The 24,287-nt window shown below is 30.5% G+C and overlaps 1 protein-coding gene across 6 annotated transcripts in view; it reads left to right on the top strand.

Annotated features, from left to right (window-relative positions):
- Rab3-GEF (Rab3 GDP-GTP exchange factor) overlaps positions 1-24,287 on the top strand; it is an 84,181-nt gene extending 59,894 nt beyond the window's left edge. For 3 of the 6 annotated variants that reach the window (XM_076454477.1, XM_076454476.1, XM_076454474.1), the window contains exons 24-33: positions 1,512-1,665; positions 3,577-3,697; positions 4,248-4,464; positions 6,055-6,162; positions 6,862-7,026; positions 9,070-9,142; positions 10,674-10,780; positions 15,982-16,054; positions 16,528-16,574; positions 21,940-24,287. In XM_076454477.1, the coding sequence (XP_076310592.1) occupies positions 1,512-1,665; positions 3,577-3,697; positions 4,248-4,464; positions 6,055-6,162; positions 6,862-7,026; positions 9,070-9,142; positions 10,674-10,780; positions 15,982-16,054; positions 16,528-16,574; positions 21,940-22,083 (1,209 nt within the window). In that variant the 3' untranslated portion in view covers positions 22,084-24,287. The remainder of the gene's footprint in view (positions 1-1,511; positions 1,666-3,576; positions 3,698-4,247; positions 4,465-6,054; positions 6,163-6,861; positions 7,027-9,069; positions 9,143-10,673; positions 10,781-15,981; positions 16,055-16,527; positions 16,575-21,939) is intronic. The other 3 variants (XM_076454479.1, XM_076454478.1, XM_076454475.1) reach the window with 2 other exon arrangements.

Raw genomic sequence — 24,287 nt, 5'->3', positions numbered from 1 at the left:
TTAGGTGCATACTGCAAGCTTTCCTTATGGATTGATTGAGCTTGTGAAATGGAAAAATGTATTCAAGTTTTGTTACCTAAACTAAGAAGTTTCTAATATTTGCATTTTAATTTATTTTTTTTTCCAGAAAATGTTGATTAAAAACACCAACATCAAACAAATAAAACAAACAACAACATGCACAAGAAAAACAAGAAATTTTGTTCTTTTGTTTGGTTTGAAATCTTTCACACCCCATTTCCTGGCAAAGTAACCCTGCCTTTTTCTTCCCAAGCTGGTTATCTAAATAAATATTCATGTATCTTTCAAATATGCATTTTTCAAGTTATATTAAATGCTAGAATAGAAGATCTCAAAATTACCATAACTGGCTATATAACTAAGCAGTAAGCAAATTAAAATATTCTCTTAGCTGGTCAGAGTCGAACAGCAACAATAATAAATAAGCAATAAACAAGTTAAAATATTCTGTTAGTTGATTGGAATTCAACAACCACAGTCATAGGCAAACAATTAAAACCAGTTATCTAGTTATGCTCACCAAAAACAAATTACTATATTAAGCTTTTTGTACATGAAAAGCTGTGTTGTCTGTTAGTTACGAAGATGTTTATAATATGAAGACATAAGTAGAATAGATGTTTTAAAGGTAATGGGAAAATAGGAGAGGTTTCTTTGATGGGTTTGACAAATTACTGATTTTAGTACATTGAGAAGGTGTGAGGCTCACATTTTATATTTTTGTTTGTAATTATATATTGCCACTTTGCTATGTTAGAAAAGATGTAAAATCTGTAGGAGAGAATTTGGAGTGCAGATCCACCACAAGGCAGAATAAAGAATTCATAATATTCTCTCTGTAAATTTAAAAATTAAAATTTAGATAATATACAAATCTTATGATAAACTACAAAGTTTATTGAAATAAACTGATGGTAAATGTTAAAACTCTTGATGTAACTGTAAAAAGTCATGACACTTTGACCTTGACCTTGTTGAATCTAAGCATCAATTTACTATATTTCATAAATGTTTAAAAGAGAAAGGATATTTGACTTGAATTGTGTTGATAGTGGTAATTTCGTTACTCATAATGGATAGACTCAACTATCAGTTAACAATGTACTTAATGTATATTTATTTTTAACCCTGGTAGTTTTGTAATGATTTCTTCAAAATTGTTTTATTTAGTTTTTCCTTCTGGTTGTTCCAGGTACTATAAGGACACTAAAGAAAAGTTATAAGCTAACGCTTTGGTGTTAAGATGTAGATATTTTTGTATAAGAGATGAATAGAATATAGGATCATTTCTAAGTATTGGTGTTTTCCTTTGTATCTACAGACTTAATTAACCATTAAAGAAGGCAATGAATTTATTTCTGAATTCACCAAAAAGATGTATACTTAATTTTAATTTTTTTTTATGTAACCTGTAATTATAATATTATAATTATAAGAAAAATGTTGAAACATATCAACTACTTACAACATTTTGTGTGTGTGTGTGAAAGTTCTTAGTATCTCAAGACAAACGGACCTCAAGTGTTTGGAGTAGCAAAAGTAGTTTAAGTACAGGATTTCGTTATCGGCGTGGCAGTATGGTTACCACAGCTACCAATCCTGGACCAGACACAGGCAGAACTTACTTGTTTGAGGGCTTAGTTGGTAAGATAGATTTTACAAGTGTAGGTAGTTGCTAGTTACAGGAGTGTATAAATTGTAATTTTATGATAATTGATCTGTTTGAAGAAAATGCTGTATATCAAGATAGATCATTTGTTTATCAGGTCAGAGTCTGATCCAAGGAATTGTCATCTCAGATTTATGAGAAAATTTCTAAGAACATTTACACTTTAGTTTGCATTTTTTGTTATAACTTGGTGTTATAACATTAGACATAGAAAAATTAATTATGGAATTTAAATATTCAGTATTAAGACATGGTGTGGATGCTATCATTTTCTTTAGATCATCAAATGATATTTTCCTCTACAAGTCCCCACAGTTGCTATTTACTAAATGACTTTATTTCCCCAATTGTCACAGATTTCCTGTAAGTCATTAGGACTTTGGACTAGTCATTTCAGGACTGATCATCTCGTCCTGTATACTCCAGATACTTCTTAGCTTGCTTTGAATCATCATTCTTGTACATTTCAAAGTCAGGATTAACTAAATTTGTCCATTGGGTGTTGCTTGAAATATTAGAATGCTTCATGTGGACCAGGTCTTTCTTCATAATACCATTAATTTATGGCTCTTTCAGTAGAAAAGTTCCTTCACTATACACTCATCACCATGTGTAAGTTTTTCTTACAGTCTCGAATATATTTTTCATGATTGTACTTCTTTAGTTTTGATAACGTTGCTCAGTGAGTCTATAGCACAACATTTTATTTGTCTTTTCAGTTTTGGGGAAACATTTGTAAAGTTGAATCTCTTGAGGTGTTTATGCATGAAATATTAAATGTTATAGTTTCAGCTCGCACACATAGATCACATTTTAACATTTTTGTAACCAGTGATTGTGTGTATGTCCAGTGTTTCAGTATTATAATGTGTGATCTGAATCACTTGGATGACAAAAGTAAAACAAATACAGATAGGTAACTTGTATATTCATAAAATGTTAAGGAAACATTGAAGATACTGAAAAATGCTTTAGGGTTTTGTTCTAAGGTCACAGTTAGCATACTAGAAAGAAGGATGTCTTTAGTAAAGTGTCTAAGTTAATTATAGAAAATTTTTACATTTATTTAACTTCCATTCTCCTAAATTGAACATAGAAGGTTGTAAACTTATGTCAGTTCTCTATTTTAGATTAAAATTCTATATTTCAATTATCAATCTGTAAATGCTTGTACTTGCTTGGCCCTGTTTTTGTGCATACTACACTGAAGTTGAAAGTTGATACAGAGGAATTTCAGAGTTAGAGATGTATTTTTTAAAAATCTATGGTATAAGCAGTAAAGTAGTATTGGTTGTTGAACTGTGAATATTGAACCAGGTATACCAGCATTCATTGCTTTTGTCTTTATCTTATGCAGAAATGTTTGTTTCCTATTCCACCTGCCAGAATTTGTTAAAATAACTTTCAATCCGGCAAGTTTAAATTAAGACCCAAGCAGTTAAATGTTTGTATATGACAAAATACCATGTGTTCTTATTAAGATCTTTTATGTGATTTTTCTTTCCTTTGTCATCCAGGCTTAGGTTATTTTCTTATTAATATAATGTAAAATCTGTTGTGTACCATGGATACTTGATATTTGTTCAGTATCAGCATATCTTAATATCACATCACTATATTTTAGGAGTATATAAACATAAGTTGTCACTATTAAATTTAAAATCTTTAAAAAATTACTTTTAGTCTCACAAAATTTTTTTTTTTTTAATTGAAAAGCAGTATTATGTCCTGTTTTGTCTAATTTAGTTTTCAAAATCGATTATCAAAATTTTATACTTTCAATCATTTGGAAAACTACAAAACATGAAAGCGATTTTGACTGTCACTCTTTCTTTCTGTTTTAAATATTAAATTGCTTCTGTGGAGTAAAAAAAATGTATTCATAGGAAAAGAACGCTCAACCTTGTGGGACTTCATGCAGTTTTGGGAGGATGCATTTTTGGATGCTGTCTCTCAGGAACGAGACATGGTTGGGATGGACCAAGGTCCTGGAGAGATGATGGAAAGGTAATATTAATTCAAAGAAATTATCATATTAAGATGAAAATATAGAGTATTTAAAATTGTGCTAATTTGCACTGTACGTTTCTCCAGAAGTTTGCTTGGATGTTTTTATCACAAAAATTATTTGTTTCCAGGTGTCATAGTGTAAGTTAGTAAGAAATAATTTGGAAAAATAATACCTAATTACTCTCACCTTTTTTTTTTAGCAATATCTCATTCCTAAAATATGCTAGAGGGAAGCAGTGATGATATTACACTGTCTAATGATCCTAACAATTAAATTACATTGTTAGTTTATTAAAATGAAATAAATGGTACTTTCAGTACAGGTCCATGAATCTAGGTGAACTGTTTAGTTTTTTTCACAAGTTGTTGTCTTCTGCAAGTTTTATTTTTACTTTTGCTCAGAATATTTTCTACTTGAAATAAGTTTCACCTGGACATAAAGTATTCGTAACAGATTTGCTCTTTCAGTATGGATAAATATGAATACTTAACAGTAATATTTGTGTATAAAAGTTACCATAATATATTTTCTGCATGTTTTATGCAGGTATAACTCCTTGTCAGAGATGGATAAAAAAAGGTTGGAACATGATGAAGATAGGTTGTTATCATCAATGCTGTACAACATGGTGGCCTTCATGATCATGACTTCTGTTAACAAAACAGACATCAAAAGGAAGGTTCGACGTTTACTGGGAAAGTGTCACGTTAGTTTGGTGTACAGTGCAGAGATTAATCAGTTGCTGGATCAAATTGAAAATCTTGTAAGTTGTGTTTAGGGCTTTAGGGCATAATGTTTGAACATGTAATAATTTTGTTACTTTTAATGGATATTTGGTCTTTATGTAAGTTAAATGTTATTCTTAATCTTGTAATATAACTGTTAAGGGTGAAAGGAAAGCAGTTTTTTTATAAATTAAAGTATATTTTGAAAAATTAAAACAAACCAATTTAAGTCATTGCTATGTCAGAATTTCCTTTTTCATAAAACCAACCCCAGTGGCACAGCAGATTTTGTAACACTAAAAATAGATAGCCCATCATGTATCTTTGTGCTTAAGTACCTACAAAATATTTTTGTAATAGTGGTGCAAAAAAAAAATGGTTCCAAGGACACTTCTTATTTTTTCAGATTCGACTATAATGAATCTCCTCAAATTCAGCTCTATAACCAGATTCACTGTTACACTGATGTCAATTTGAGTTTAAAGTTAGAAAAATTACATGTGTTTGTGAGTGAGTGAATGAAGGAAACCAAAATAACAACCATGGACATGCCTCATGACTTGTTAGAACCACGATCTTATTGTTCTGTATATATATTTGTGGTTGAAAATCTTACATTACAACTGTATTTATGTATATAGACTATTACTTTAATCACTTTAACCTACACTTTTACATTATTTAAGTAATTTTTAATAGAAACATGTCTATTCAATTAATCAAACAGTTAGACATGAACAGTTATTCATGATAATTATATCTAAAAGGTACAATTAATATGTCAATGTGTAATCTCATACTGGGATGGTTGTATAAATGTGGAACATTTTTATAAATATTTTATTTCAGCCATATTTAGTAAAAATCATCAAATAAAATTTGTATCCTGAATAGAATCATGATGTTGTATTTGGTAACTTAATATTATCATTGATAATTAACATAATGAAGATTATTAGATATCCTCTCAATGGTATATAAATATGTTTACTGTAAGACCTCTTAACAGTATAAAACATATGGCTTGAATGCTGCTAATGAGAGCTCTGTGTGTATTCATAGGTTTACACTGTTATCTAATCAGGTATTTTGGTTCATATAACTCATTGGTACTTAGAGGTTAAATGAGCTTTCTTCACAAGATTTTTAGAGAAATGAACTTTGAGATACATGTACTTTTCAGATGTTGAATTTATAAAATCTTCTATGTCACTCAATTATTTACAAATTGAATATTTTGGAGCAACAAAGAATATAAATAAGATTTAATTATTTGTAACAATATAATGTACATAATTTCATATATGCTCTGTAGGATGAGGATTTGATTTATTTTCAACTTTAATATTATGGATGTTAAAATTAAGTTGTAGCTTATCTTGTTCGCAAGATAGGAAATATATAAAGTATGTAGTTTGTTTCCATAATCTATTATAATACGTTTGAATACTGATGCTATAATTATTGAAACTTTGGTTTGGAACTTTAAAAGTAAATATACAGAGTTAGTAAGTTATGCTTAATTTGTTTGGTATTTCAAGTTATCTTCTTGAGTGATAGTTTATTACAGTTGTGTTAAATAACTTTGTCCAATTTTCAAACACAAGTGTCACGATTCAACTTTTCAGAGTGGGAATGACATAGACCTCAAACCTTTGGGCAGCCGACAGATGCACCGCCAGTCTTTTACTGTACATTCAGGAACAGATTCTGCAGGAGATATGCTTTTCATGGAGGTGAAACTCGATAATATTTGTGTCATTACATCTTAGCATATTTTTGGGAAAATACTTGTGTAATTATTGCTTGACCATTTAGAATACAAAATATTATTTCATATTCAACTTTTCAGTGAAGGAATTTTAATGTTCAGAACTTGTAAAAGACCATTCAAGTAGAGTTTCTGATATTTATATAAGCTATCATATACTTTTAATTTACGAATAATACTTGAAGTTATCTGTTAGTATTTGCAATTTAAAACCAGTGTTTGTACATGATAAAGTTGATTCTAGTTTAAATTCTGTGTTACTTTAGAACATTGCAATGTGTGATATTCTGTAATTTTACAACAGTTTGTGTGTTTAATGTAATTTATAAACAAATAATTGAGTAACATCTAGTCACTTTAATATGGTTTATAAATAAATAATGGACTGAAAATCTTTTAAAATTTGATCTCTTTGCAAGGTTGTCAGCTTTAAATTATTTCTTAGTTAATAAGACTTAATGCTAATAAAAAAAAATGTTCTTAAACTTATGAACCACTAATATTCAGTTCAAAATTAAAATATTTGTTTTCAAAATAAATTATTATTTGAATTGTTTAGAGAAATAAAATTTAATAATAACTTCTTGGTATTTTTTGTTATGATTCTTCATGCATAATTTATTTTTAGGCAATTTGTAAATGATGAACTGTCTCTTTTTTTTAGGTCCGAGATGATGGTATTATTCTTAGGAGTGTGAATGGAACTATTGTAGAACGGTGGTGGTATGAACGTCTTGTAAACATGACATATAGCCCTAAAAACAAAGTTCTTTGCCTGTGGAGAAGAAATGGTGGCCAAACTCAGCTACATAAGTATTATACTAAAAAGGCAAGTTGGACCTATAATGTAAAGAATGAACATAACTTTTCCAAAGAAACAAGTCTTAGGCCTAACCTAGTTTTATAGGGAAGAAGGCTAGTTTTAGTAGACTGTGAGGAGAAACTGAAGTTTTTAGGTACGTCAGCTGAGTGTAGCTTTGAAAAACAAAATAAATGTCAGACAAAATAGGAATAAGTAATCAAATACTTGCATACGAGTTTAGATGAATTTGGATTGGAAAATAGATAATTTTCTAGTATTTTTATTTAAATATGTTTGTTCTCTGAATATTAGAATTAAATATTATAACATCCAATCTTTCTCTTCATGGTGTGTGTTTGTAATATATTAGTTTGTTTTATTAGATAAAGTATTTGATGTTATAACTTTTCATATAGATTTATGTTTAAACATCTTGTTAAATATTAATGCTTCTTACAACTATATATATACTTTTCCTGAGAGGTTTAACAGTGTTATTCAAGGCTTATACTGTTAACATTTGTTTTTTTTTTATCACAATAGTTATCTTAGCACAGACAGACTTGATCAAACCAAACAGTGAAAATATCTTGCATTAATGTAAACAATTCATGATAACATTTTTTCTTAACTTTTGCATGTGCTTAAGGGAATGAGGGAAATGTTGCTCTGTAATCAGCTCAGTGTACAAATAGATTAGTCAGAATTTTCAATTGAATGAACATCCACTGGTCTAAAATGTCTACTATCTTATGATTTTTTTTTAGAAAGATGGTCCACCTCCCCCCCCTCTTTTTTTTTTTTAAAGACCTCCCTACTCTGTAGTGCTTGTTATCCCCTGGTATACATTTATATTAACCTTAACCTAACCATGGCATTTGTAAGACTCATCCAATATTTTGTTTCTCATTTTACTTTCCTTTTTTCTCAGTGTTTATTTTAAGAATCTTTTGTTGAGATTATTTTGTGACCCCAGAACATGTGGGCTAGATAGAAATTATTAATTCTTATCTTTCAGTCAAAATAAAACTAATGATTAAAATAAGTGACAATAAAAGATTGTTTTTCTATGGAAATGTAATACCAAAGTAACACTTTAGTTTGCTGTAACTTGTGGTTTAGGAGAGGTGACTGGCAGGAGTCCTCATGAAGAACAAAAGACTATTGTGAAGTTAATTTGGGAACGTACAGCAGACCTGCTTTACTTTTCTTATAGTTTCTCTTGATGATGTTTTCATTTGTAATAATTTTTGTATTTTATGGATGTTTTAATACTAGAGGAATATTCTGATAAGATAAGCCATAAAAAATATTTAATGTTAGTAAGAATGGTAAGCTGGGAATTCTGGGATTAGTATATTATTGAGATAACAAAAAGTTTTTTTGTATTAATAAAGTTATTACTCCTCGACAATACACCAAAATAAAAAATGTTTTAGTTATTGAAAACAGAAGTAATTATTAAAGAGAAAATAAACTTCACTGGTAAGTTGGAAATATATTGCCCTTATCAGTGTAGACACAAGGATATAAGTTTGAACCATTCAGTGTTTTTATTTTTCATTAGTGTTTTATGTTATTTTAGTGGCTACCTAACTCATTCAGTAGGTAAAGATAAAACAAATAAATGTAATTGTTGAAAAGAAAAGTTGAAACTCATTAGGAATATAAAGTGAAACATTCTGATCAATAATATTGAAAGTAAACCAAACTTCTATATTTTTTTTAAGTTATCTTCTTTGTATGTAAGAACTTTCATGAACAGACAATAAAGTATGTCTATATTAGAACAACAAAGAAAACATTTATAATATTGTTAAAAAATTATGTTGAATATATTTATATGATTTTAGGCATAAAATAGAAAAGAACACTGCTCGACAAAGTGTTCCAAAAGTAAATTCACAAAAATTTACAAACTAAAATAGAGAAATACTAAACCAAATTATATAATGGTTTTCGTGCTGGACTACAGATTATTAAAATCTCTGTAACACTAATACGTTCAGTTTATATTTCAACAAAATAATGATTCATAATTAAAAAGAACAAAAATTGATATTTTTATAGTGCAAAGAACTTTACTATTGCATCAAGGAATCAATGGAAAGAGCAGCTGCTAGAGGAACTGGAGTCTTACCTGGTAATTAAAATTTTGTTTTCTTGCTTTTATAGCTGGGACTTTTTCTTTAGCTCGTAGGTCAAAATTGTGAAAAGATTTTTTTGTGTTAATGTTACAGAAGGTACTCTTTGTAAAATTATTGAAATCACGAATGTTTTTTAAAAATTAAAGTTTAGACTATATTTTCTGAAAATCAAGAAGCTTAATGATATATTTTCTGTGAAGAATGAGACTGTAATTTTTAAAATCTGTTTTATGAATACACTCCAATTTTGTATCCGTCTTGTGTGTTTTGAGTTTTGAATGATGGCATTAGAATCTTGTACAAACAAAGTGTTAGGTTATTGGTTACTTGGTTACATACCAAATGTGCACATTTCAATGGTGGGTAAAAGGGAAGGAAGCTGTATGTTCCCAGTAATTTTAACTGTGTCAGAGAGATCTGTACTGATAGTGAAAGAAACCTGGATGTTTTCATGGATGTTTCAATGACATTGAAAGCAATAGGTTGACTTGCAACTTGTAACACACACAAGACCATTGTAGGATGAGTACAAGTCTCTCAAGCAGATCAAGTAAAATATGGACTCATTTTCAGACTTCAGTATGGATGACTAGAGACATGGAAAGACTAGACTATTTGTGATGGTTTTACAAGATCAGTGTTATTTTATAGTGTGAGTTTGCTGTAAATAGCAGGCTGTGTAGGACTCGACCTGAAGCAACAGTTGGATGACAAGTCAGGATGACGGCCATAAATTGGCATTGGAAGGTTAACCTTTGTCAGATGTCCAGCAATATGTGTTTTGTGGCTTGGTTCAATTTCATAAACAAAAGACTTGCACATAACAGTGGTAACATACTGACCTGAGTATTGACAGTTGTTACACTGAACTGAGGGATACTTGTGATGTTGTCTTACAACAGTTAATGTTGCCATATGTAGTTGTAGTGGTCAGAATCATTTTCTAACAATTGACACCAGCCAGTAACTTTATGAAAAAATAGAGTATCATAAAAATAACAATCCTAAACCTGATTGAATATCTTAGGGCACCCAGTTTCCTGAACTGGAAACTACTGTAATGAAGGATGGGCCATACTGTCCCAACAACTTGTTGCTTCAATTATTTTAAAGCATTTATTGTCAACGTACAACTTGCTTAATTATTCAAGATTAACAACAAAAGTTGCAATGATTTCGGTTATTAAGCATCCATGTATCAGTTCACAGGAGTGGTCACCTCATGTTTTCTTTCCAATAAAGCTAATTTTGGGTGCCATAGATGCTATTTGTTGATGATGGTCATGCTTTATCATAGTTAGAATATAGAAAACTCTGAAAATATCTTAATTGTTGTGGGTAGCTTCTTTTACTCAAGTTTCTGTTCACAAGTTTCTATACATATCTCTATTGCATAGTTTCTAAGTAAGATTACTATTAAATATCTATACTTATATATAATGTTTAGGTAATTAATAATCATATTTATGTAGAATCACATGATTTATTGAATATGTAAATATGTATTGATTGCTGTTTTTTTACCAGGTATGGAACTGGGAGGCGAATTTCCTGTACAAGATATGAGGACAGGTGAAGGTGGAATCCTGCAAGTTTGTATGGAAGGAGTAGGGTTGCTTTTTGCAAACAGTAAGGTGAGATGTTAACTTGTAGTTGTTGTTCAAGTTGTTAATATGCTTATTTCTCACTGTTTTGTTTATTAAATTATAAAAGAAAAATTTTAATATTATCCTGTTTTAAAAGTTAGGGTGATTTGTTTTGTGTCTTTTTTACTGCTAGTTATTTTATAATATCTGTACTTTGTAACAACAGTAGAGGGAGGATGGCATGCCCAGATGGTTAAGGAAGTTGACTTGTAATACAAGAGTTACAGGTTCGAATACCCATCCTACCAAACTTGCTCACCCTTTCAGCTCTAGGGGTGTTATAATGTTACAATCAATACCAATATTTGTTGGTAAAAGAGTAGCCTAGGAGTTATGGTGGGTGGTGATGACTAGCTATCTTCCCTCTAATCTTACACTGCTAAATTAGGGACAGCTATTGCAGATAGCCCTCGTGTACCTTTGCACAAAATTCAAATAGAAACAAACAAACAACAGTAGAAAGGTTATAATTTATCAGGACATGTCCTGAATGTTAAAATCAGTTTGGATTGATTGGCCTTATGTAAAACTACTTATTTAAAATTAAAATTTGTCTGTTAAATACACTAGGCCTGATCTGATAACCTTAACATAATAAATAGAAACTAAATGTAATATAATCATTAGAAATATTTATAACTCAAAGTTCATTTAAATAGAGATTTGAGTCCAAATATTAGGGAAATTTATTTTATGGAAACATTAAGTGAAAGATAAAAAGAGTGACAAAACTATTTTTGTTATTTGAGCAAAATGTCTTCATTATTTAAATGTAGGATTTTTTACTGCTGTCTCATTCCTGGTGATATTGGATCTGTAACCCACCAAAATGTGTAGAAATTGTTTGGTAAGGCTTTGTGCCTTTAATAAAATTTTACAAGGTATTGCCTGCCCCCCTCCCCCCACTTCCTCCTCAGTAGTTTAGTAGTAAACCTAAAAACTGGGTTTCATTACCCTAATAGTTGAGTAGCTTTCTGTTTAACAAAGTCTTACATAAATTTAATGATATATTATTGGGATATTAATTTTAAAAAATTGTGAATGTTTTTATCTTGCAAACATTCTTTGTCTTTAAATGTGTTTTCTGTTTAAAACAAAGGAAGGAGACGATTAATTGAATATTACAATTGTAAAACTGTTATTGTGGTGTTGTGATTTTTATCTACATACTTGTGTGTATAGAACATTTTTATTTCCATGAGACCAACATTTGAAACCAGTCCAAATTTTTTTAAAAAAAAGATGGCTTTTCTGTAAGATTTTTTTTTTAATTTTGTAGACAAATTAATTTGTGAAAATAACTTCTCCTACAATTTTTGTGTATGATGCTAGGTCAGATATATCATTTTTATGAAATGTAGAGACAAAGGTATGATTATATGTGATATTCTTCATGTAGTAACCTAAGTTTGGTTTGTTTTTTTTATGTAGATGTTACCATAAATTAAACAAATCTGGGCCTCATGTGATGTCATGTTCGTTCTGTTGGCAGCCTCCTTATTCTCACAGCAAGGACCTTCTCAAAACATCCTTTTGCTTGCTTGTCACATGATCAGTGACATTTATATACTCCTAAATTCATAAACCACTTGTCTCTCTGCGGCTGATGCTAGTGCCCCATGCATTTGTGCAGAACAGTGACACATTAGTTGTTCTTAGTTTCTCCTTGTGACCCTTTTATCTATGAGGCTTACCTACTGTTCTTGTAGCATTACCTAACAAGTTTGTTTTTTTCCTGTATTCACTTCTGAATGTATTTTATTGCATGAATATTTTGGATTACAATATTCTCTCTCTCCGTGGAGATCTGAGGTCTTTTAGTAGAAAACCCAATGTAAATAAAACCCTATTACTTATCAGGAGCAGTAGCAAGCGAAGGGGCTTTTGAGATGGTCCTGAAGAGGGTATGGTTGTATCCAGTATTTAATTTCACTAATGTACATTTCTTGTATAACTAAATATTAATGTTTCTCTTCCCTTTTTCTTGGCCCTCTCTGTCGTCCTGCGTAATGTTGTCATCGAAGGACTATGAGGTATAGCAATTTTTCTTATTCTTGGTTTGTAGAGAGACTGCCCAAAACATTAACTCATTGTTCAGTAGTAAAAGTGGTGGGTCACCTTTTTCTTGATGTAGTGGGTGTGTCTGGTGTGGCACTTTATGTTGTGCACCAAATTTAGGTTGCCTCAGTAGTGAAATAGTTGGCATGATTCTGCTGTTGTTTCAGTTGATGCACATATAGCAAGTCTGTAAGTAGTGTTTTTATACCGACCATCTCTAAAGGTCTCTTCTAGCACTGCTTTTATAGCATGTTTCTAAAATGTTTTATTTTGTAGCTTGATGTGTTTTAGGTGTGGTTCTGTGTCAGTGTTACATCTGTGATTCCTGCATGTACATAGTTTTATAGTGTGGTTCTGTGTTAGTGTTACATCTGTGTTCTGCGATTCCTGCATGTACATAGTTTTATAGCTTTCTTTAGTAACTTTCCACAAAGTTAATGTTTTTTATTCTATCACCATGAATACTGCATGTAGTTTGGAATAATTTTTGTTTTTCTGAATGTGCTTGAATTTAATCAAAATAATCGTCAGACATAATTATAAAATATTACTCTGTATAGTAGGGGGCCATCTATTACTGTTTAAATACCTTAGCTATAAATAATTTAAAATATAACGCATGCTATTTTAAAAAAGCTATTTAGCCTAGTTATGTTATTGTGAAATCGAAAGTCTTGTTTCTGATGTTATTTGGCCCCACATTAAAATCAGTGGAGTTACATGGCTTTAGGTACTTCCAAACATTACACAGTCAGTCAACAAAACTGTTGGAAATGTACAATATGTTATAGTTTAGATATAACCTGGAGCATTACTGCTTTAAAGCTATATATTTATCAGATGTGTGTGTGTAATGTTATCACAAAAAAAAAATTGTTCTGTACAATATTTGATTGGTGTTTGTTTGCTTTCTTTAAACATTATGTACATTAATTGTGCTTTCAGTGTAATAAACATCCATTATTACTTTCTTACATTTCTATAATTAACTTGCTAATTTTTATCCATGGCTAATCACACACACGTTAGGTACATTCAGAATCAAGAGATAGTGGTTGATTTATCTAGTATTTATTAAAATTTCTAGAAGTGTTACCAATTTAATATTATCTGTGGATTCTTTTAAAGTGCTTGGGTGTATCCTTAAAATTAAAACATTAATAAAAATAGTTATATGTAAAAGAATAAATGTAATTTCAAAAGTTACTCAATAATGGTAGTTAGTATTAAACTGCATTATGTTTTATATCATTGTTTCATGAGATTGTTTGTTATATAATACAACATTAGTTTTTAGCATCACTACTAATCTAGTAATAATTATGGTACTAGTGATTGAATTAATGGGACACTCATCCCGTTGTTAACAGAAAGAAAAAATGTAATTTAGTAGTAGTACCAGTGCTTGAACTGAGGGGTAGCACAGTCCATTGTTAACACAAAGAAAAGTGAAATTGACAGGATTAGTGCTTAAATTGAGGGGGGAACACATCTCCTTATTAACAGAAAGAAATAATGAAACTCTGTAGTTCTTGTTGTTGAATTGAGGGAAAAACAAAAAAATAAAATGAAACTCGGACTGTGAGAACTGTATCTAGATTTCAGGAGTATGCCTTGAAGTAGTAAAGTAAATTGAGATACTAGAAATATTTTGAAATTTGTTAGTCACTATTATACACAGTGTGCAAAAGTCAGCAGATTTAGTGTCACCGTACAGCAAAATGCATAACGTCTAGAATTCTCTTAATTCACAGTGATTTTCTGAAAATTTGTCAAACAAACTGTTTGTAGTAGACTGTTATCAGTAGCTTGTTTTACAAATCAGTTAAGTTCAGTTTGTCTGTTTTTTCTTTTTTAATTTTTTCATAAACTCCAAGTACTCATCCTTTAGCATTAACTTTTAGAATCTTCATGGTTAGCAACGTAGTGATTTTTTTATTATTGTCTGCACTTATTACTAATGTCATTAGATGAGTAAATGTTAGTTGTTTAACAGAAAATATCCATCCAGTTCAGCCTCATTCATTTATTAAAGTTACTTGTAAATATTTCACAATGGTAACCTGTATGGTTAATGAAAACATGACCTTACAATAACAATAAACAAACTTAGGCAAATGTGTATGTAAAACCCAGTATTTGCCTTAAACGTTTTGTGGATACATTATAAGAATGACAGTCAAATCTAACTATTTAGTTTAACAAGAGTAGGTATTTGAGTGTGCCCAGTGAGTGTGGACGAGAATGTTGTGGATGCATGAAATTAGTAAATTTGGCACATAGATGAGATGATATAGTTAGTTAAGTATTTTTTTTTTATTTACTCTTGAAATGTTTATACAGTTTAAAGCAGAAATATATTAAATATAATACTGTAAGTTTCCTTGAAGCTTATTGGTTTTTAATTTTATCATCACCTGGGACAATATAATTGTAGCTTCTATTTAGCTTTGGATCCAACTTGTGGCTTTATCTAACTGTCATGGAATTGGTTCTTTTTCTTATGTTTACCTTCAGAAAAATTATTTTAAAACATTTACTTATTGGTGTAGTATTCCTAGAATTGTGTAAATATTGAAAATCACTAATGAATTACCAGCCAAAGAGATAATGCTATAAAGATAAAAATTTTATGCTAAATAGTGAGTGCTTTAAAAAAAAAAAGAATTTGCAGTGTAAACATGTTCAATGCATAACATATTTAATATATTTTTCTCACTTTAAAATCCAATGTGCTAACATTTTTTTGAGCAAGTGTCTAATTATACACTTAAAATCTGAAGAAAATTCATAATTTTCCAAATCATAGTTATTATACGTTTATCAGGGGGAAAAAAAATGTCTAGACTTTTTGTGGCTGTAGCACTAAAGATATGAATAATTATTGCTTTTTTCAGACTTCTATGCAAAATCTGTTTTCAGTGTAAAACAAAAGCATTGAATTACCATGTTATAATCCAGTTTTTTTTCCTTACATAGAAGTGAAGTAAAACTATTCAATTAGTGTTTTAAATTGATTGGTTTAAGATGTATTGAGCATAGTTAAAGAATTGTGAAAAAACAAAGTGTGGAGAACATTATGAAGACAGACTTAAGAACACAGTTTATTTAAAACCTTTGTTTTCTTCTAGTTCTTTGTTAGGCTTGAAAACATCAGGAAATGCTTTACTCAAAAGGGTGTTATCTTTGTCTTGGAAGAACTCAGTAAGTAGAATCCAGGTTTTTTTCTTTATATGGTTTTGGAATGAGTTTGCAATTTATTCATTCTATATATTATTGAAAACAAACTGTATGATAAATGTTAGGAATTAGAAGGTAAGTTTGTTGCATCGTTAGCCATCTTGAATAAAGCATACTATTTATACTGATGCATTTATTACACGGCCTTCAACTTTACGCTGCATGTGTGAAGAAACAGAACCAAAGGCTTTTTAAGTCTACCAACAGTCACTTTTATTCTGATATAAAAATTATTTGAAAATGTATCCAACATACTTACCTAAATCAGAGGAAAATTAAAGAAAAAACTTCACAAAAAACTTGATTAGAAGGATTTCTGTAGTACAGTTTCTTGTTTTTAAGTATTGTCTTATCTGCCTTTTTGTTAATACATTAGTTTCAGAACTGATAGATTGTAATAAAGTTTACTGAAAACTTCATCTTTTACGAAATTTTAGATCCTAAGACAGGACAAATAATACAGAGGAGATATAAATCTCAAATGGTAAGTGTCGTTCACCAGAATTCAGAAAATAAATATTGTAATTTAGTATTTATAAAGCTAATAATGTCATTGAAATTGACTTGAGTTTGATTTTATGCTTTCATATTTATCCTTCAATTGAATCAAAACAGAGCAAAGTTTTCTGACTGTTTTTTACTGGAGCATGGGCATAATTGTACACTAGATAAATTCAGTCAGTTTAACAATAATTTTTTATTTACATTCTAGAAACTTTTATTTCATTAATGTATACTTTAATGTTTTTAATGAATTAAACCTTTAATACAAATTTTAAGTTCATAATGTTCTAAGGATGTTTTTAAAAAAAATCCTTAATCAGCCCTAATATGAGAAGTGACATTTGTTCTTTAGCTCTTCCTTCATTTCAGACTTATTTACCACCATGCTGAGAAGTATGGAATTTAGTGTGAATGAGCTATTCTGTTTTCTTGGGTACATTATTTGATGAAATAGAAGTATGCAAAAGTAGCAAAGATGCCAACCATTACAACTTGAGCTTAATCATTACGATTTTGGTGTATACATTACGACTCTATGTTCATACAGACAAATATTATGACTTGTTGCAACTCCCAAATTATTATATATTATATAGCCCTATACAATAAAGTGATAAATTCAGTGATGTCAAGAAACCCACTTGTTGAGAAATTTATATGCAAGAACGGCTCGTTTGGGTTGAGAAAATATTTTACATAGAAGAGCGAACATTCGACCTTCTTCGGTCATCGTCAGGTTCACAAAGAGTTAACTGACCGGAAGCTGACCACATGTTTGAAAGGGGTTGTGTAACTGAGTGTCGGAATGTAGAGGGGCGGTGTTAGATGTTTGAATATATTATTTTATTATTTTAATATAGGTATAAAGGCGTTCCTTTATATTGGTTTAAGTTGTTGTATAAGTAAGGCTTTTTTAATTTTGCGTTTATATTTGTTTCTTTCTTTAGTATTTGAGTGTTTTCTATGGTTATGTTGTGTTTATTTGACTTGCAGTGTTCGAAAACGTGTGAAGGTGACTTTTTATGTTCTTTGAATTTGGTTTCCATTTTTCTACTTGTTTCTCCAATATAGAAGTCGTGGCAGTTATCACATTGTATTTTGTAAATAATGTTGGTGTGGTGTTTGTCAGTGTAGTTTTTACATAGTATAGATCTCAATTTTATGCCTGGTTTTTGAATAAATTTGGTATTAACTGGAATGTCATATTTTGTTACCAATTTATGCCAAATGTTGGTTATTTGTTTGCTGATGTCAGGAATATATGGTATACAGCAGTATATGGTTTCGTGATTTTTTGATTCGTGAGATATATTTACTTTAGTTGGTTGATTTTGCTTTCTGTGTAGGTGTGTGCGTATAATGTTTTCTACGGTTTGTGGAGGAAACTTATTGATGTTGATGAAGTATTGTTTTATTTTGTCTAATTCATCATTAATTTTATCTGGTGAGCATAGTTTTATGGCTGCGTTTATTTGGTTTCTTAGTATGTTGAGTTTTTGTTTTGTTTCATGTGCTGAGTCCCAAGGAATGTATAGTCCAGTATGGGTGATTTTTCGGTGGATTTCTGTTTTGAATTGTGTGTTGGTTCTTGTAATTTTGAGGTTAAGAAATGATATTTGATTGCTTTTTTCCTGTTCACATGTGAAGTTAATGTTGGGATGTATAGAGTTAATGTGACTGAAAAAATTAAGTATGTGTTCTGTAGATTTGAATCCCGCAACCGTGTCATCTACATATCTGTACCAGTATAGTGGTGGATGTAATGCTGTGTTAATTACTTGTGTTTCAACTTGGGTCATAAAAATATTGGCTAGAACTGGTGATACTGGGTTGCCCATGTTTAGGCCATTTGTTTGTTTATAGTTTTGGTTGTTGAACATGAAGTTTGTCTTTATCGTGGTGAATTCTATGAGGGTTGCTAACTGGTTACTGGGAATTTCTATAGTTTGGTTAGGGTTTCGGATATAAAGTTCTAAGGCTATCTTGCAGGCTTCAATGGTTGGAACTTCTGTAAAGAGGGATATAACATCGAAACTGGCCATTAAGGCTTTATGATTAAGTTGATTAAGATTAGACTTGAAATTAAAAGAGTTTTTGATGAATGAGCTGGCTGATATTACATATTTGGAGAATGCCCATGCTATGTATTTACCAAGATTGTAATTAAACAATTCATATGTGGACATTATTGGTCGTAATGGACAATCTGGTTTATGAGGTTTGGGGATGCCGTATATTTGCAGTGTGCGTGAGTCGGTTTTACGTAGGTAGGAATAAAGTGTTTGTGAAATTGTGTTGGCTTTTTTCATTTGTAGTAGTAATTGGTTCAGTTGCGTCTCATGTGTCTTTGTTGGTTTTGTGTTTATTGTTTTAAATTTGTTCGTGTCTGATAGGATGTTATTCATTTATTGGATGTATTCATTCGTGTTCATTATGACTATAGCGTTACCTTTATCTGCTTTTAGAATTTTTATGTTTTTGTCTTGATTTAGGTTTTTAATGGAATTAATGTCTCTTTTTGTAAGGTTGTTTTTTAGTTTTCTGTTTTGTGAAATTATGGTGATGGTTTTGTGAGAAAATTCTTTGAAAAAATTGTTTAAGATGTTGTTTTTAGGTGTTTCTGGAAAATATAAATTTGTAATTTTACCTGCAAAGTTTGGCTGTTGGATGTCAATAAAATTATCTAAGTTGTCTTCTTTCTGTTGGTTGTTTTTGGTTGTTTCCTTGTTTTTGTTCTCTGTAGAAAGTATCACAAGTCTCCTGGCTAGGTCTTCTCAACATGTTTTGATTTCTGTGGTTGGAATGTACCTAGGTGCTATTGCGAAGTTGAGTCCTTTGTTAAGTAGATGTATCTCGTCTGTGTTTAATTATCGGTCGGATCTGTTAATTATGAGGTTAGTCAACGGTTTGCCGTTTTGGTGTCTTTTCTGTTGTTTGCATCTTAGTTGTTCTAGTTTTTTGTTGTGTCAGATCTTTTTGTCTCTGTCATTCTTAGCATTAAAGAAGCCTTACTTATACAACAACTTAAACCAAAAATAAACCAACATAAAGGAATGTCTTTATACCTATATTAAAATAATAAAATAAATAAAATTATATATTCAAACATCTAACACCACCCTCTATATTCCGACACTCAGTTACACAACCCCTTTCAAACATGTGGTCAGCTTCCGGTCAGTTACCTCTTTCTTTGTGAACCTGACGATGACCGAAGAAGGTCGAAACGTTGTTCGCTCTTCTATGTAAAATATTTTCTCAACCCAAACAAGCCGTTTTTGCATATAAATAAAGTGATAAATTGTTCCCCCAGGGCTTGAAAGGGGTGAAAAGAATATTTCTAGTGACATACGAATAAATTTTGATAATAAATAAAAGACATAGTCCAAATGGCTACTTGCGATAATCATGTTTGTGCTTGAAATAATAAAAAATATTTGTATCTCCGACGTGTACCAATAGTTTGAGTGTGGTGCTTCTCCATACTGGGTACATCGGGGAATCCATAGTTACGTCATCTGTGCTTGTCACCCAATCAGCGCTTGCGTAGATGAGTATTTCTTGTTTTCTAAGCTGCATAGAAACATCAATGCGATCGTTCACAAGATGGAAAAAAAGAGGCCTCGTTCACCATATTGTCTTGCTTCTGGCAAATCTGAAAGGACTAAAACTGTGAAAGGGCTCTGTCTACAATCAATTACGCTCAGTCATTTGAAATAGTTGGCATCTCTGAAGTAGGCTTAAATTGCATCAGCAGAAAACAAACAAACAAAAAAACAGTTTATATTTCTTGTTTCTCATGTCTTGTTACTATCATACAAGTAACTAAAATGTAAAAATTAGAAATTTGTTAGGTTAGATTAGGTAATATAAAGGGGAAAAATTTCTTCTTAATATGATCATGTATTACATGATACAACAACACTAGCTATACATTTTGCAGGTGATTTACAACTTGTGTGGTAGGATTATTAGTTAGTTTAAAGAAATTAAGCAATAAAATTAAGTATAAGTAGATGTATACCATTGCCAGCTTTAAGCTATTTAGGATAATCAATAGTAGCTTCTTGTTACAATTTGCAGTCAGTTTAGAAAGAAAGAAAGGTAATTTTGGTTTATTTTATATATTTTTATGGGTTTTGAGGTTCGTGAAACTGGTTGAATTGGTATAAAATTAGGGTAAAGTAAATAACAGTACAAAGTTTTACTGAAAGAAAAAATGTGTTATACTTACATAGGAGGATTTAGAGATCATGAAAATAAAATTTCACAATTTACAGATAAAAATATTTTTAAATTTAAGAGAAAATAATTTTGTACTTAGAGCAGTCAACACTAACTCTATATTCATAGACACGTAGTAAAAATACTTAATAAAAACTGATTTTTTGTGTGTAAAAAACTTGTAATTTTTACTGAAAGTTTGCCAAATATTGTGAAGACAAAAAGACATTAAAACTTGTAATATGGAACTTTGATCAACTTGGAAACATGGACTCAGTCAAATTAACTGTGAGCCTATGGCAAAAAGAATTAAAAATTCACACAAGTTTATCAATGTGAATATTGTAAGAAAAAGTTTTAAAACTGGAGGCAAAGTGGACAATGCTCTGCACAGAAAACAATAATATAGTGTGTCTTTTGATGGATTAAAATTTTGACTTTCTATTTATCATAAAAAAACAACAAAAAACATCAATTTGTGACAGTTGGGTGTGGAGTTATGGTGATGAACAAATAAGATTGAAGGCTATAAAAATTATACTTTGCCTGAGGAATAACTATATTATATCGTATAGTTTGTTAAATTTCATACTTCTCAGAGGAATAGTAAATAAATTAGAGAAGAGAGAATACTTAGAGAGGAAATGTCACAATTTTTACACTAGGGAAATTGAGGATTTTGTAAAATATTTCTTTATGAAATTAAGAACTTAAAACATATATAATAATAACAGTTGGTTTTCTAATTACATTTGGATGACATATATTTTTATAGAATGACAAAAAGTACTTTAAATTTTGAATGTATCTCTTTAAAAGAATCATCAAATGTTCACTTTGACCTCCCTGTGGTAAAAGGTTTAACAGTTATGTGTTAGCAATGTTTTAAAACGACGGCTTTTGCTTTTTAGTTATTTTATGTTGAAACTTTTGTGTTAATGATCATGTTTAACTGCTTTTTCAAAGTGGTGAGATTTAAAAAACATACCCACCTTTGTTTTGAAGGTAATACATTTTTCTGTCATTCTAGAAGAATTTAATTTGGATCTCCCTATTCATTTTTAAGGTTCTGTTTGTCCTTGCATGCATTTTTGTTACTTTTACATCACTGTTTTATGTAGGCAGGAATGGCTATTCTGCTGATTCATCGTGTGATCTCAGTACGCTTGGCTAAGACAGAGGTTTCCAGTAATCTTATTAGTAATGGTAGCCTTGGAGAAAACATTTGTAACGAGCTCAAAACCAATGGTGTTGTATACGATTAACTGTTGCTTATTGTTTGTTCATTGTTGCCAAGCTAACAAGCAGGTGAACCCTTTTAAGTTATGTTTCTTTTTATTTAATTTACTTTATTGCTTCATTAACTGGTTTTTTTACCTTTTTGTTTATCTTTTTTGGATTAAGTTTCATTTTTATAGAATTATTTTTTTATGCCAACTTGAATCTTTTAAAAAACCATTGCTAGAAAGCCACCAATCATGTTCATGGTAAAATTTCGGTAAATATTCATAAGTTAACAAATAATATGTAAAACCAGCGCTAGAGAATAACCAATTATTTTCATAATAAGTGTATAGTGAAAATTTTTTTTCATGATTAAAATGAATATTGAAAATTATTGTTCAAGTGGTATGAAATCTGTTATCGCATTTGTCAGCAGGCTCTTGTAACATATCTGTTTTGTAACTTGCATTTGTATGAGTATTTTATCTCTGTAAACTGAACAGATATGGATTTCAGCAGGCTCTTGTAACATATCTGTTTTGTAACTTGCATTTGTATGAGTATTTTATCTCTGTAAACTGAACAGATATGGATTTCAGCAGGGTCTTGTAACATATCTATATGTTAATATGTATTGTAACTAGCATTTGTACAAGTACTTTATTTCTGTAAACCAATCAGATGTGGATCTTGGCAGGTTCTTGTAACATATCTGTATGTTAGCTTTGTGTATTATAACTAGCACATTGTGAGTACTTTATCTCTGTAGGCTGATCAGATATGCTATGCAGTTCTCTGTGTCTTTTCCTATATTGCTGCTGGTACGGAGCAACGGAAACGTCGAGAAGCTGCAGTACAGGAAGCTATTCAGTGTCGAGAGCAGCGTAAGTGAGAATTCAATGTGGAAGTGTAAAGTTGGCTTCAGACAACGAGCCGTATACTATAGTATAATCAGAGGTGGTTTGTTACTTAGATTAATTACTATTGGTCGTAACCATCCTTTTTTGTAGAGTTCATTGGATTTACAGGTAACATTCATACAGTGAAGTAAAAAGATGCATTTCTCTACAGTTATTTATAGTGTGGGTTCTACTGAATGTTTTTCTATTAAAAGTGTGCATATATTTATTCTATAAAATGGGGTCAGTTGTCTGTAAAGTAACTTGATGTTTCTGCAATAATCTAGTTTAAGGACTTTTCATTTCTCCATAGGTGCAATTTTATTTATGTAAGAAACCATTAACTCATTTATGCTCTTTTTCTTTTCAATATTTTATGGTGTAATTTCATGATTTATTCTTCAATTGGGCCTGTATTTTTGTACTTGTAAAACATAATAGAACAATGACATATCAGGAAGAAAGGAAAGATTCCTTATGGCTATTAGAATTAGAGCATCATTGTTGTCCCAGGTTTGCTTATAAAGGGTTACAGATTTACAGTCAGGTGGAACAATATAACAGTTGTGGCTGCTTTAATGTATTTATTTCAAAGCTTCTTCTGTATAAAACATATAAGATTTACCACTTGCTAAACACCTCTAGCTTGGTCGTGCCCAATAGTCAGTACATTAGAGTTCATCTTCTCGGTTGCGTGGGTTTGTCAATCATATTATTTGAAATGAATAGCCCAAGAGTTGTTGGTTACTGTTAGCTAACTGTCTTTCCTGTAGGCTATCATTTCTAAATTATGATCACATACCTCTTGAGTAGCCATGACATTTAATAAACAAAAACACCTTGATTGTATTAGATCTGTACACAGTGCTTTTTGTAGGCACTTGGCTAGGACCATTACTTCAAGTATATTTCTAAAACATTGTTTCCATTTCTCTGATTTATTTGTCAGATGGTTTTGGAATTACTGTTAATACATAAATAAATATATGGATAGCTTATAATACCTTATTGACCTGAATTTGTTTTTTTTCTTTCTAAAAAGTAAGATTTGAAAATTACAACTTGCTCTATATTCACAGACTGAATTGAGCAGATATAGTCAGTCAAAGTTTCAAGGTTGTTGTGAAATAGCACATATTCATTTTAACCCTATATACACGTTTGGTTCACTGGACAAAGCACATTATTACAATTCCAAATCGTTTTTTTACATAAGAAGTAGCCATCATAATTCAGATACATAACCATTTTTGACACAAATGGTCATAATTCTACCAACACTTCTAAAATTATTTAGACAAAACAGGTAAAACACTATTGTAGAATTACCATATTGGAACATGGAC

This window comes from Tachypleus tridentatus, chromosome 9, assembly GCF_004210375.1.
Source record: "Tachypleus tridentatus isolate NWPU-2018 chromosome 9, ASM421037v1, whole genome shotgun sequence".
In the NCBI taxonomy this organism is placed as follows: domain Eukaryota; kingdom Metazoa; phylum Arthropoda; class Merostomata; order Xiphosura; family Limulidae; genus Tachypleus; species Tachypleus tridentatus.
Note: the sequence above shows the minus strand (reverse complement) of the source record. Positions and strands in the feature narration are given on the sequence as shown.